At 47.5% G+C, this 15,921-nt stretch overlaps 1 protein-coding gene across 1 annotated transcript in view; it reads left to right on the top strand.

Annotated features, from left to right (window-relative positions):
* Window positions 1–15,921, top strand: part of LOC115593249 (ephrin-A5b-like) — an 86,252-nt gene that overhangs the window by 56,999 nt on the left and 13,332 nt on the right. Inside the window, exon 2 of the mRNA XM_030436733.1 lies at window positions 14,528–14,820. Within this exon, the coding sequence (XP_030292593.1) occupies window positions 14,528–14,820 (293 nt within the window). The remainder of the gene's footprint in view (window positions 1–14,527; window positions 14,821–15,921) is intronic.

Here is a 15,921-nt window from a genome sequence, read left to right as displayed (position 1 = left end):
TGAGGCGGGGGGGGGGGGGGGGGGGCAGATTGAGCGGGCCAGGTGGTACGGCTCTGCACTGGCATGCGGGGCACTCGGAGGGCGCGTCTATGTTTAGTCCTTACATGATGTTACATGTGCTGTTTTTTCTGGGCCTGCTGTGGGATGTAAAGGGGGCAGAGCTCTGAAGTGCCCCCCCCCCCCCGTAGCCTTTACAATGGACGCTGCACTCTTCTTCTATTGGATTTATAACATTAGTATTCATTTTTCACAAGTGCTGCACTTATTGTCATCCCGTGCGCTGCAAAACATCATCCAGAAATGAAGCGCAGACTTGATGTTAATACAAAACTTTTCCTTCATTTTCAGATCGTTTAACTTTTGAAATTCACCTGACTTGAAGTGTTTTGACTTGGCGTGATCAGCTGACTGAGCACAGCGCCGAGAGTTCACTGAACCCATCAGATTAAGCAGCATATTAAAAAAAAAAAAAAAAAACACTCCCCAGCATGCAATGTTAGCACTGCCACTGCAAGATGTTTTGGACACCCTGCGTGTCTTTAACGCACATTCATGCATATTCATATCTTACGACTGTTTCCTGTGATTGCAAAACAATGTGAACCATGATGAAGTCCTTGACCCCATAAACACGACATGTCTTTGCAACCGTGGTGTCGGCGTCAGCTGCGAGGTCCAGTGTGTAGGACTGGTGGTGAGGTTGCACATTACAACCGACCGCACACCCGTTGGCTCACCCTTCTGTATGGTGGACGATAAAAAGCACCAAAAAACAAAAACACCCACTCCAGAGTTGATTAGTTTGTCCGTTCTGGGCTTCTGTAGCAACATGGCGGACTCCGCAGAGTAGGGACCTGCTTTAAAACACAACGATTCTTAGTTTCAGGTGATCATACCTTAATGAAAACCCAATTAAGAACATTGTATTCCATTTCTGCACTTACCCTAAATCCCTGACCCTCACCTCTACTTAGACTAATGTCCGTTCAACGTGCCTCCACCGACCAGTAAAAGCGCCGTGTCGAGTGCTGTGTCATTTCAGTGGGATCGCTGCGTTGGCACACCGCGGGTCGCCCTCTCTCCTGTACCTGCAGCAGCGCGCCCACACACACGTGGTCAGCTGCCACTCACGCGCGGTTGCGACGCGCGGCAGAGATCAGAGATGCTGGGAACGACGGGGGACGGAGAAGGAACTCGGTGTGGTCCTCTCTGATCGCTCATCACTTAGTGAGCAATCTGACGAGAGGTCCGCGCTGCGTCTCCTGAAAAGTTAAAGTGTTCTTCAGCAGGAAGGGACCACCGCGACGCGTGAGTCACGGCAATCACTGTAATCACGGACAAATTATAGAGGGAAAGGGACGAGAGAGGACTTGACAAGTTGTTTAACACATGTCACAGCAAAGGTTGGCGTGTTTTTTAACTAAAAGGGCCGAACTTCAAGGACGGTTTGACGTCGGCTTCTCTGATTATTACCTTTTTATATCCTGAGTGGTCTGCCGACGACTTTCAGCTGCCTGCTTTGGGTGCGTGACCCACGGCGTGCACGTCGCGGTGACCTCGTGAGAGTCCTCTCCCTCTTGTCCCGCGCCCCGCCGCGGAGCGCCTGGCCTGAAAGTCATGAGCCGAGATGCGTGAGTGACACGTGTCCGAGCAGACGGACACAAAGGGTTCATTTCGTTCTCCGCTCGTAGGAGTTTGTTTGAGAGGTTGTGTGGGGTCGGGAGCTGTTGATGTTTAGAGCCTTGATACCGGGCCATGCAATTAAACTCGGCTTTCTCAGACCCACACTCACACGCATGCACAAACACACACACACACACACACACGGAGAGACCTCCTAGCTCTTATACGGCACCTATGGGAGTTTTAAATCACGGATGTGCTCTCTCCCACTCCCCTCTCTCACATTTTCTCACATCGTTTTGGCTTCTCCTTTCGCGTTTCTCCCACTAGTCGATCGTTCCCTCTGCCCTCTCTTCCCCCCAAGCCCCCCCCCCCCCCTTCTCCCTTCCAAACCTCGACTCCACTCCTCTCTCACCCGTTTCCCCTCGCCCCCTCTCTTCTCAGAACCATGAACACAACAAATTTTTTCCGAGCCCGAGTTTTTTAGCATTTCACCATCTCCCCACAGAACGCCTATTACTCAACCAAGCCGGCCCCGCCGCGCTTTGATGTGTGCGAGACCTCACTGGTGGATAAGTGCTGGTGTTGGTGTGTGCGCGCATGTGTGCATGCAGTGGCGGTGGTGTGTGTGAGAGCTTTGCAGGCTTGTCATGGGCGGGTGATTGAGTCCAGACGCTGTGGGTTCCTCTGCTCACCGCCGTCCCCCCCCCCCCCCCCCCCCCGCCTCTTGGTTGTGGGTTCAGAGTGTGTTGGGCCCGGGGCAGGGGGGGGGGGGGGCACGGCTCCCTGGGGTGCAGTAAAGTGATAGGGCAGAGCAGGGGGCTCGGATCGCCCCTGGGGAGGGAGGTCAGAGGTCTGAGTCTCGGGGCCTGCAGAGCGAGGATCAGGGCCGTGTTAGTGAAGTCAGCTTCAGGTGGGGCCTTCCTGTAGAACTCACTACTGCTTAGCTTAGTGCGCATCTGGGTTTCTCTCTGTGTGTGTGTGTGTGTGTGTGTGTGTGTGCATTAGTCTCGCCTCTGTGGGGTTAAGTATCCCTCCTTGTGTTCTTCTTATCTTTCCTCCTTTACTTTCCTCCTTTTCCCTCTGAAAGGAGTTGAGGAAATCCGTCAATCAATGTTTAAAGTGTGCTTACACATAAGCGTAGCCCGCATCTACATCATTATATGGATTATTACAATGTGAATGTTTGCTCTTTGGCTTGCACCGCACATGTGCAGCATCAAATCAATGAAATAACTTTTTTTTAGACTAAACGTATAACTTGGAGGCAGTCAGAGTCACTGAAAACGACTTTAACGACTTTTTGTCCATCCTCAGCTCATGTACTCAGGGGCCAAGTATTAAATTAAACCTCCAGTATTTTAATAATCGATTAATCATTTTTTTTTTTTCAGTAAAACAACTATATTTTCTAAATCCAGCTTAAAAAACGTCAATACGTTCTGGTCTCTTTCCTCCTCTATGGCCGTAAGCTGAATATGTTTGAGTTGTGGACAAAGCGAGACGTTTGAGGACGTCATATCGGGATCTGGGAAACACCGATCGATGTTTTTCAGCATTTTCTGACATTTAAAAGACCAAACAGCTAATTGAGTTACCGAAACTAATCAGCGGATTTATCGACGATGAAAATAATCGTTAGTTGCGGCCCCGGGGTCTTAACTTTTAAATGTCACGCGAAGCAGTTGCGATCACAGGACGGCGAGCGCCGACTGACCACAATCAGCGTCAAGGGGAAAATATGATAAATATAAAAAAAATGTGTTCCGTTTAAAAGATGTTTAAAAAATAACGAAGAGTCAGGAAAGAAACCAGAAAATAATATAATATAAATATATTATTGATATTTATTTAATAGATATTTGATATTATTTATATAATATGGAAAAAGCTGGAATCAGGGAAGAACTGTCTTAACTTCTCTCTGAGCAGGACAGAGAGAGAGAGAGAGAGAGAGAGAGAGGAGTCCAGTTTACAGGAAGGACACACAGGAGTGAATGAAGCGTGAAGCACTTCATGGGGAATTGAGTTTTTTTTTTTTTTAAGAGACTTCTTAAACTTCACCTTCCATCCCTCAGCAGCTCCAAAGATGGACGACAGCGAGGTCGCTCCGTCACCCGGGCTCAGACTCTGGCCAAACACCGGCTCTGAGGCTGAATAATGGGCTGTCACTAACCCCTGACCTCAGCGCCGAGTCTAAGGTGTCAGATCGATATCAGCCGAGCGCGGTGAGCAAGCTCGCCTGACGGGAGGCATCCTGGGATGTTGAGCTGCTCCCGGAGGTTACACAACCGACCGTGTGCTCTGAAGCGAGATTTAAAAAAAAATAATAAAAAAAAAAATCATCCACTTTACTGTTTGATCATCACTATGTGTGTATTCAGTGATCTGTAGCATCGTGTTCCTCAGTATGTCCAGCAGGTGCTGATGGGACATATTTCAGTGGGGTTATTTTAACAGGACCGGCTCTGGGCCTCCTGGAGTTATGTGGCGTTAGGGCTGGTGGTGATGGTAGAGGTGTGTGTGTGTGTGTGTGTGTGTGTGTGTGTGTGTGTCTGGGCCGACACATGTGTGCGCCTGCATGCATACACCTGCAGGTATGAACGCTGCGTGTTTGTCGGAAGCGCCAATTCTGCGGTCGGAACATTGTGTTGTTGTAAAACCAGCGTCATGGCAACCTGAGCAACCATCTTGGGCGCAGAGGGGGTTTATGAGGCGCTCTGTCGGCCCCATGGGGTTTTACACTGACTGAATGACGGAGACATGCTGTGTGTTTGTGTGTGTGTGTGTGTGTGAGTGTTGACTGACACTAACCCCATGCTTCTGTTGCTGCTTTGACCCCCCCCCCCCGACACCAGAATAGCGTTGTCAGTAATTAACCTGCCTCATACAGACCCTTCTTGTCTGACACAGTCAGCAATATTCGCCCCTTAAAGGGTCAGTTCACTCAAATCAAGTAAATCATGCTCTGATTGTCTGCCGCGTTTCGGGGGAAGTCCACACAGCGGTCAGCTGATAGTGTAAGTCCAGGGAGAACTAACGAGTTACATGGTCGTAAAAAGGGAGTTTGTGCACTTTCTTTTCAGGCTGTTGTTGGTCGGAGTTTTGTTGTCATTTTAAATAAAGATTCACACAATTCACATTCAATTTAACTCAAAGGATCAATTTACTCATCATGCTTATTTAGCTGTCAGAGGCTGAGCACTGCAAAAAAAGCAAAAGCCAAATTACGAGAAACAAACACTGAATTTTGAGGAGAAAACAACTGAACACTAGAGAAATGATCCGTCCCCGCAGCAACATCATTATAGTTGACAAGTAAATCTTTGAAATGAGTTGGTTGTGTTTGGAATCAAGCAGAGTGTGATGGTGTTAAGATGTTTTACATTAGTGGAGATTGTTGGTTATTAGATCAAATTATATGAGATCAGACACTATTACAACACTAACGAGTGCAATTCACCGAATAGTAGCAAATCATCCTCAATTCATTGCCATTGCATTCTTAATTTCAGCACACTGAAACCAATGAAGTGTTTGATACTGATGCTACTATATGAGCTACAAAGGAAAGAGATCCTCAAATCGATTTTGGAATGTAAGTACGTTTACTCAAGTACTGCACTTAAGTCATGTTTCCAGGTACTGAGTGTTTCCATCTTTACTCCCACGGCACTACATTGAGGAGTCACACATGGTTCTTTTTACTCCACTACATTTATTGGTAGCTTTAGTTACTTTGCAGATTTCACGCTGCATCAGAGCCACATTGTTTTCATTCATTTGTTTAATGTGTTATCTCATAATCAGAAAAAAACATAAATACTGGAGCCAATAATCAACTAGGCGGGTAAATGTTCAACATGTGCAGTTTATTCTGACTTGTACATTTCATGCCAGATAATAGTAGTGACTGTATGGGGGACATTTGATCAAAGGCACATTTCAACACACTATCTTTGCTTTCAGTCTGACTTCTGGGTACTTTTAACAACACTGTTCCATAATACTACAGTGTAATTATGTAGCTTTTTTCAGTGAAACTTTATGATTAGAAAATTACAGACCCTTAAAGATAAAGCCCTGACTTGCGCGCTTGTATTTCGACAACTTTTTAAGACAAAATAATGGAGAATTTGCTCTTCTATTAAATTCAAAACAATGTAGAAAAAGCACTGTTATGCTCCTAAACTTTTTTATTTTGAAGAAAGTTTCGCTTCCAGCCTCCGTTGTGTCTGTTCCCTCACGGTGTGCGCTGACACGCGCCTCACAGAGGCAGCAGGTCCTCATTTGCAGACGGACGGAGTTTAGAATATACACGAAGCTTTACGTAAGACATTCCCTGTCCGTGCGCACTCACTTAGCCTGGCACACAGCGTGTCTGCAGCTGCACTGAAGGACGACTTAGTGATTGGCACAGTCAGGACCACCGCCATCCATAAACAGACCGTCCGCTCTCATTCTCCCCCCGCCGTCTCTGCTTCCACTCTCTCCAGCCTCTGTTTTAGTTTTTTTAACTATCCGAGGTGCCTTCCCACAAGAGGCAATGTGTTTTCAATCTGAGGCCAATTATTCACCTCCTCTGGTTTTGTTCCCAAGCAGGAAAAACACAGAAACAGAGAACTGTCTATACTTTATAGCCTCCATTTTTTCCCCCCATCTCTGCACTGTCAACGCCCGGTCAGACCGAGCCCCCCCTCCCTCCCCCCCCCTCCGGCAGACACATTATGCATTCACATACATTCTGTGTGTGTTTGTGAGTCTCCGGACAGATGTGTTTGTGTATGTAATTAGACAACTACGCAATAATGGCTTTAACCTCCCGGCGGCGAGAAGCGAGAAGAGGCTGAATGATGGGACAGGTGGAGGGAGGGAGATCAGACCTCCCGACCCTGAGGGCAGCAGGACAGACAGACCCCCATCTGGTGACATCACGTCACATGACCTGATTACCCCCCCCCCCCCCCCTTTTTTTTGGGCCCCATAAAGAGTTCCCCCTGGAGGCTGTAATCAGGAAGTGCAGGTTTCCATGGTGTTGTTTAGAGAGACAGTTAGTACACATCGGTTTGTGGAGGAGGAAATTGAGGGACTTGATATAGAAGCAACATGAGGTCTGCACTCTGCGGCTTGTGTCTTTCAGTGCAGACATTATCCCTGCGTGTGTGTGTGTGTGTGTGTGTGTGTGTGTGTGTGTGTGTGTCGAGACAGGAGCTTCATGTGTTTTCTGTGGGCTGAAAGCATCTCCTCTTCTCTGTCTTTGTGGGATCACCCTGGGAAGCTGCCCCTTGTCTGACCCAACTGTGTTCATGAGGAAACAACAGGAGGGCTTTATCCTCCTCTCCTCCTCCTCCTCTCCTCCTCCTCCTTCCTTCTCCCTTCTGCTTTCTGCCACCCTCCTGTTTTGTCCACATTCTTCTTACCTCTCTCTTCTTTCCTCATTCTCCTCTCTCCCACCCATTCTCGTTTGTTACATGCGCCTCTTCTCCTTTGTCGATCTCTCACCCTTTTCTATTCCCCGACCGTTTTCCTTCCACCGCTTTTCCTTTTTTCCACCCCTCTTTCCTCTGAGCTCTCCACCCGTCTGCTGCCTTCTTTCCTCTTTTCCCTCCTCCCTTCTTCGCTATTTGGCTCTCATGTGTTCTGCATTCCTCATGCTCTTCCTCCTCTCTTCGACTGTCTTGTGACCATCTCTTCGCTCCTCACTTGATCACCTTCTTTCCCCCCCTCTTTTCTACTCTATTCTTTTCTCACTTCTTTCCCTGTTCTCAACTTGCTCTCCCGCTCTCTTTCTCAGAACCCCTGTCTAGTTGTTCCTTTCTCTCTCCTCTCCTTCGCGATGTTGTACAGTTTCAAACTGACCTAAATACTTTTCTGATTTTTGGTTGTTTTTTTTTGTTTTTTTTTTTACTTGAAATACTTAAGCTGACTACTTCGGAGGAAAGGAAAAAGTCGCCCCAAATTTCTTAGAGAGAAAAAACTGTAAATAAAATAGAGTAAAATACAAATAAAAAAATAAATAAAAACAGAAAATGACTCTGTCGGTTTCAATCACAGTCTCCAGACGCCCTGAGACACTAAATCAAACTGAAAAGACTTTATTTACTGCATTTCTGAAGCTCAAATCTTCACTGTAGCCACTAAGCTAAAAGGGTTAGCATGCACACCACTTGCAAAACTTTCTTTCAGTAGGTTTTTTTTTTTTCCATTGTAAAACAAGTCCCTGTCTACTTCAGTTGTTTCGTAGAATGCTGTTTGGCTGTGAAGCTCCAGAAATGTTGTATGGAATGAGAAACTGTTACCGGCTTTTCATCCTTTTCATTTTTTGGGGAAGCTTTTTCGTACAATGTTATCAACAAAAATTTTAAAATAAAAAAAAAAAAAGACGGGAAAGTGGCCACACAAGTCCGACTTCACCAAAGTGTGCACCAGCAGTGAGGGAGACAGTTCGCAAGAGTTTCTTCTTTTTCTTTTTTTTTTTTTTCTTTTGTATTCCTGCCAACGACATGAAACAGAAAAACGCACAAAGCATCCAGTGTTCCTACACCAGAATTAAATTTTTCCGGGCAATTTGGAGAGGACTTTGAAAACAGCATTTGGTCCTTGAAGTTAGGAAATAAAACAGTAACACTTTTATGGGATGTTCGGCTCTCCAGTTCCCCGAAAATTCACTTTGAAGTTTCCTGGAAACGGTCACATAATCTGCCATTAAATATTGAGCAAATAGAGACGAAAGTTCTCACGCGGATATTTGAGTTGGCGTTTATTTTAAGTCACGAGCATTGTTGATGAGCGCTGCCTCCCCTGTCTTCCACTTTATGAACATCCTCTTGTCCTCTTTTCTTCTACCTTCTCCCTCTCTTCTCTCCTCCCCCATGTGTTTTTTATTTTTTTTTTTTTTATTTTTGTCGCTCGGTCTGTTTCTGTCTACGCCGGCTCTGCCATACCTTACCTGTGCCAGGCCACGGAGCGACAATAACACAACAGAAGGGGATAAAGAAAGCAAACATGGAAGGGGGAGCGCAGTGAAAAGAGGGATTACCCGTAAGATGTGTGCTTTGTTAAGAGCTCCGGTTACTGATTCATTGATAAGCCCCCTCCAACTGGCCGTGAGTAATTCAGCCAATCAGGGATCATTAATCCTCAAGACAAATGAATCTGGGATTTAGGTGCTTTTATTTTGTTAATGGCTCATTATGACACATTCATAACTGACACCGCTGAACCGCGCTTTCTTTTTACGCCAAGGTCTGATCGCTCTCTCTGCCTCCTGCTTTCAAAGCCCTCAGAAACCCGCGAGCAGCCTTCACCGAGCCCTGCTGCTCAGAAAGGCGCCAAAAGGAAAACACACAACTGTTGAAATTGCCTCGATCGGCCCCGTGAAGGGCTTAATGACTCACTAAATAGCCTGTAACAACAAAGCCATTTAGACAAACAGATGAATAAGTCTCGCCAGTAATGAAAAAGGGCGAGAAGATTGTGAACGCCGCTGAAGGTTTAAGGCTCGGTAAATGACTGATATTTTTTTTCTCACACTCGAGTCCGGCCCGTGGCGGAGGAGGGTTGTGTGTGTGGCGGCGGCACGGGGGGGGGGGGGAGGTTTGACGGATGCTCTCGGAGTCTCAGGGTAGAGACGTCAAGAGTGGAGATCAGCAGGAGAAAGTCGGCCTCCTCGGAAAAAAAGGAAGAAACCAGGAGACATTGAGAGATTAAATGTCATCCATCCGGCCACATCTTGAGCCGGGCTGTGTGTTTATGGCCCCGTGTCTTATCAATATTTCATTTCTGCCACTCAAAAGCCTCCTCGCGGCCTCCATCTGGCCAACATCTGGAGCATCTGCTGGCACTCTCGCGCTGCATTTTAAATCATCCTTTGTAATAAACACCTACAGTCCACGTCTTAGACCTGAGACGTACACAGACTCTCCGCTGCACATGTTTGGCCACATTTGACTGCACTCTCAACCCATCCGTAGCGATGTGATCAGGAATAGATAGCAAAAAAAGCAAAAAAAAAAAAAAGCACATGATTTCCGAGGAAAGATGAGAAACTGATTGCACAAACTACGTTTGGCGGCCTGTTGTTTTCCGGGCCGGTCCCCGCTGCCCTCCCACGGCACAATATTTTATTTAGAGTCTCTCATTAATTGTTTCATCAGCTGTTTTGATCTTTTATGGCAGGAAGGCTTAGTACGGCCTCAGACGAACCTCACAGCACGACATGAATACAGCTCAAATGCAGCTTTCAGCCAGTTGGAGCTTAAAAAAGTTTGGTCATGTCACGGCTGGCAACAAATATTGATGACTGAGGTACATGTTATAGCAATCACGCTGCCGTACCGACAAGTTTTTTCACTGACCAAACATCCCAGCAGGAGAGACGTCTCTTCAACCTCTTTTCATCCTGGTGCATCACCATCAATCTGTCACGAAGCACGAATTTGTCCAGTTCTGATGAAAACAATTAACTCCCCCGAGGAGATCATGTTTTCAGCCGCGCGTCCCTTTAATGATTGGTTGGTTTGTCAGCGGGACTACACAAAAACTAATGGGCACTTTTCTCCGAAACTTGGATGGAGGATGGGTCTCGGTCCAGAATAGAGCCCATTAACTTTTGGTGCCGATCCAGGTAAAGGGACGGTTCCAGGAGTGTTTTTTCCTCTCTCTTTCCTTAACATTGTGAAATAGGGGGGGGTAGTGTTTTTTTCAACATTTTGGTTCATTTCTCGGGGAGCGATGCGTGGACCTTGATGAAAACTGGTATCTGCGGGCGAGTGCAGTTTGATGCGGATCTGCTGAGCTCAAACGGTGGTTTGGCGGCTGTTGCCGGTTTCATATTCAGAGCGACACGGGGCCGGTGAGCTCCGATAGCCTTTAATAACCTGAATTAAAAGGAACTGTTGGAGCTCCGTGGAGGTAGGCGCTCTGCTGAGTGCTGTTCATGTTTGACCATTTGTTCCGATTGAAAGCGAGGCGATAATGATAGGTATTTGGCGAAATGGTCTCTACATGCAGACCCATTCAACACATTGAGTTTTTCACACACAATGTCTTAAATTTAGAACTGTCAGGCTGTGAGCTGCCGACAATAAGCTTCTAGGTTATTGTAAAAGCAGCAGTTTTATATGATATTATGTGATATGATGTATATATATATATAGTTGTAAAATAAACAGTACGCTTCCTGCTGCAAAGCACGCGAGCAAGTACTACAGCTTCTCTGCGACGTTGTGAGAGAAGACGCACGAGCTGCAGAGACAAATGTGAGGCTTCACTCTCAAATAATAGAAGGGGGCGACTGTGGCTAAGAACACAGAGCGCCTGCCCATTAATCAGTAGGTTGGTAGTTTGATCCCTTAACCCCTGCAGTGAGGTGACGTTCACATTGGGGTTATTACAGGATTTGCAGTAGAGACATTTCTCTTGTGTAAGTAATATTCTATCATCGTTTTGGAGCCTGACTGAAGAAAGCACTTCGAAAACTTCTCCGCTGAATGCCAGGAATGCGAGTCCTGGTGGAACGCAGCCTGACTGCGGGCGTTTAATCAACGTCGGTGGGTCGGCGTAGTCGGCGAGAAGCTCTCGCACCAGTTCTGACCGTCGTTTAAACTGTGACCGCTCTGAGCTGTTTCCAAAACGTCTTTTCGGCAACAAAATGCTCACTGGGGTGATATGGCGCCGAGGATGGATCACAAGTGTATTGCTTGTTGAAAAAATATGCAAAAAGTTGCACAAGGATCATAATTGAACAGGTGCAGCAGCTCTCAGTATTCACCAGTTCGGTGAGAGAATGCACTGCAGCATCGACTGGCGATGACCGTATTGATTTGTATCGAGTCCAGAAGTGAAATCCAATCAGAAGTGCTCGCTGGAGACTGGTTATGAGGTGCTTATCGATGCCAGGAGTAAACCAGATGCTCAGGATGTATCTGAATACCAGTATCCCGAACAGAGTGATCATCCCTTCCACGAAACTCCCCCCCCCCCCCCCCACCTATCTCTAACAAAGCCACTAGTTAGAAACTGTCTTAACCCTTAATCCTAGCTGTTCCTCCTGGGTCAGGTTTGATTGACAGGCCCCGACACTTGCAAGGTTGCAGCTAACATTTAAGGCTTTGTAAAGACACGGCAGGACAAAGCAGGCTCTCCCACAGTGCCTCTGGCTGAGGACATGATACCGCGGAGCCGGTTGACCCCTGCTAGTCATAATACCAGCGAGCAGCCCTGAAAACCGAGGCTGAGGGAGGCCACGCTGTGCCCGCCCGGAGCCAAAGCGCTCAGCTGGTGCTGGGGGGGGGGGGGGGGGGGAAGGAAAGACTGGGAGAGAAAACAAGGGCTTTGGTTTCACGTTTGACCAGACTATAATTAGAGAGAGAAAAAGATTAGAATACGGCTGCTGATGCCATAAGACACACACACACACACACACACACACATCCGCCCATACAAACCCAGTAGGACGGCCACTAATCCTGCGGCACATTTACAATCCGTGTAACGACAACTTGATACCCCCAGCAGGCCGCGGCGGGCACACACCTACCTTTATGCTAACTCACGCCTCCCAGAAGCCCCGACGCGTTACCGTCAACGGGAACAGCTGCGCCTCAGCCCCCCTCCCTCCTGCCTCACCTGGCCTCAGATCAGCTGACCGGTACTTCCCGTCCCTTGGCGTGGAGCAGGAGTAGGTGTAATATCTGATCCGTGGGCAGCGGCACGTCAAAGCAAACCCCTCCTTCCCCACCCACCGGCGCGTTCACCCGTATCGGATCATCGGGCCGCTGCGTGCTTCAACACGATCTCTGGCCTGTCTTTCCCTTGATGGCCCTCACTGTGTCAATGGACAGAGGTGGAGTATTGAAGACATCCGCAGCATGTCAGTGATACTGGACCGCGGGCCATTAGCAGCTACGGAGACACAGGCAGCCGGCTGTCCAAGCCTAATCTGTCTCCGCTAAAAGCCTCAGAAATGCAACCTTATACGGCGCCTATGGGAATATGTGTTTCCAATCACTCTCCTCAGGAATGAATACCTGGCATATCTCGCCGCTGCACTTTTTTTTCTCTCCCCTTTCTCCCGTCCGCTCGGTTTACAGTAAACACCAGGCGCAAAGTCTCGGGGCCGCTTCGGAGGCGAGGCTTGAGAAACAGGCCTCATTTTCCCAGAGTCGGAGATTCCACAAGGGGCTCCTACATCAAGCTGTCATATTGGGCTAATGAAAATCTCATTCTACGGAGGGATCCTCTCAAAGCTGCTAAAGGCACATGCTAACCAGGGGGATTAGCCCTGTAACGCTAGGGGACTTTAATTTCAGCACCGGCATAAGTCATCGCTGCTGAGCACTAACATTGATATATGGCTTAGGACTGACTAGCGTGTGTCGGGAGAGGTTTCTGCCGGGGCGGGTGCGTTCGCAGGGGGATTCGGATGAGTCCCGCAAGAGGCCTTGGGGGATGATCGAGAGTGACATGATGAGACCCTGCGAAACAAACCAGAGGAGCCTGGTCGTGTCTTTCGCAGTTTCCGAACCACATGCGGGAACTTTTCCCTCACTTAGAGACCCAAAGTATCATCTCTTGTCATCAGGTGCCGGAGCGCTCGTAGCTCTTTGGAGAGCGCGCAATCATGGAGCATGATGGCGAGAGACTCCCCAAACAAATCAATGAGTAACTATCTTCCCATCTCAACAGCTGCTGCCAGCGTACCCTTGAGCAGAGCACTCGTGCTTCAGGGGGATCCCAGTGTTAAACATGCAGAAAACATTAAGCAGGCTGGTGCGGAGCCAACACGCACACTCAGCACATTATCATTGGGCAAATAAAGGTCGAGATCACAGGATCCGGTATCTTGCGGGAATCATCCCTGCATGTAAACATGTAGAACAATCACCTCGCCAGTAATACATTAATCATGTTGTTATTATTGCTGACGTGCACGAACCGGCCCTCGCTGTGGGTTGTAAAAACAGTCAAAACAGTCATGTAAGCACATGCCGTCACCTGTTGGTGTGAATGCAAACACGATTTTATTAAGGTATCGTATTTGACAGTTGTAAACTGAAAGGTGCCCGTGTTTGTTTTTAAGGCGCTCACCGAAATATAAAGGTGAAGATCAGCCAGGTGACGTCATTGTACGTTTGCCGCAAACTAGCCGAGCGACCGCACGTGTCCGCGTGTCCGTGTGTTTGAATTCAGATCCACCTCTCACATATCCCAGTACTCACCAGCTTCCGGTTCTCCTAGAACAATCAGAGTCCGATGTGACACCAGGTGCTTGTTCCTCCCGGAGGTCTGGCTCTGTACCCGACTCTCTCGGAGCAGCCCAGCAGCTGAGTGGCGTCCCCCCCCCCCCCCCTGCACAACCCTCAACCATGTCTTGTTTTGATACAGAGACCCTCAGCGGCTGGATTTGCATATGGTGAATTGAAGGTCTAACAAATGCGAATACCTTACAGCCTTCAAAACATTCGCAAAGCCGATCTGGGGGTAATTTTCATACCTACGTTGTTGACGTTGTCCTTGCCAGCTGTCGTCTTCTGTTCTTCTTCTTCCGCTCTAGTTTCTTGGCATGCTATCACCGCCTGTCCGTCAGTAGGATAGTGTGAAACCATGGCATCCAAATGAAAAAAAAACATTGCTCCATTCACTACTAATGGTCCAAAACTCCACAGGTTGCCTTTAATTGATCAAGAAATAAGGGCTTCAGCATCGACTTACTTTGGACTCCTTAAAAACTTGACTTAGGACTTGCAACTTTCTGTTTTTACGTTTTGACCAGACTAGGGTTGTTCCAATGCCAGCATCTGAAATGGCCTAAAACACTGTCACTTTGTCAGCATTCAGAGACCTGAAAGACTGTCTCTCAACCACACATGCTCACATTTGTCTCTTTTCTCTTCTCCTCCAGGTTTTACCGGGGCGACTACCACATCGACGTCTGCATCAACGACTACCTTGACGTCTACTGCCCGCACTACATCGGCCCGGTCTCCGACGACCGGGCGGAGCGCTACATCCTCTACATGGTGAACTACGACGGCTACAGCTCCTGCGACCACACGGCCAAGGGCTTCAAACGCTGGGAGTGCAACAGGCCCCTGTCGCCGAACGGACCGCTGAAGTTCTCGGAGAAGTTCCAGCTCTTCACTCCCTTCTCCTTGGGCTTCGAGTTTCGCCCTGGCAGAGAGTATTATTATATCTGTGAGTATGCACTAACCCCCTTGTGTTATATACAGAAATTGCTGTACTTTTGATACAGACAAAAATATGCGCTTTATGCCGAGTATCAACAGCTGTAAAGTGCTGAAAGTCGCTTGTTTTTTTCTATTTCGTTTGTTTTTAATTTGTACTTTTTTACTTTTTGGTTTGGTAAAGTTCTTGTACGGCTTAAACACCATTCACCATTGGCAACTTTGGCTTCTTTAGTTTACTGATTAAAAAAACATGTCCTAGAGAAAGGTGCCTAAAAACTCATGGTTTAGCATCAGTAAACTCAGGTATCGTATCAGCATTAGTGTCGAAAGATTCCCAGTGATACCCGGCTTAGACTGGCAGTTACATCAGAAGGCTGATATCAATTTCATCTTGGAGTCTTGCAAAAAAAAAAAAAAAAAAAAAGACAGCAAGCAGCGTTCCGGTTTTGTTTTGCAAGTCCTTGGAATGAGGGCCGAGCCAAAATACGAGCCAGAGGGAGCAAAACATCTCTACTGTCGAGCTCTCGGATGAAGCGTCTTTTGTTGCCGACTGGCTGCGCTCAGCTTTCTCCTCCTCGTGAGAAGACACGGGGAAAACAAACAGCTGGGAAGTCCTGTTTTCATAAGTGAAGTCAGTGCCCTGCAGGGCCAGAAGAGAGGGACTAAATGAGATACAGCGGGCTCCACGGTAGATTTTTTGGTATTTAACCGACATCGGCCAGAGGAACTTCATGGTTTGCGGGAACCAGCGGTAGAAGAGAGTGGAAAGAGTGCTCTCTTGGCATTGAAACGCACGCATAATACAGATATCAAATTCGAGGAGACTTGTGACTAAGCAGGAGAAGTGTGGGGAAAGTTTTATCTCTATACGTCAGTGTGCCAGGCGCAGATTTTTCAGCCTTGCAACCAGACCCAAAGCAGGTGTTCCAGAAAGCCGCCCGAAACTCTGAATTCATAGAAACGTACAGTTTGGCTCCCAGGACATGTTGTGTTCTGTTAAAAAATGCATCTCAGGATTTCTGATCTGTTATCTGCTCAGCGATGGAACCATTTGAACCACGATTTCCCCCAAATATATTCCATCCTGACATGGTCTGTAGCTTTGAAA

The sequence above is a fragment of the Sparus aurata genome, chromosome 12, assembly GCF_900880675.1.
Source record: "Sparus aurata chromosome 12, fSpaAur1.1, whole genome shotgun sequence".
Taxonomy (NCBI): Eukaryota; Metazoa; Chordata; class Actinopteri; order Spariformes; family Sparidae; genus Sparus; species Sparus aurata.
Note: the sequence above shows the minus strand (reverse complement) of the source record. Positions and strands in the feature narration are given on the sequence as shown.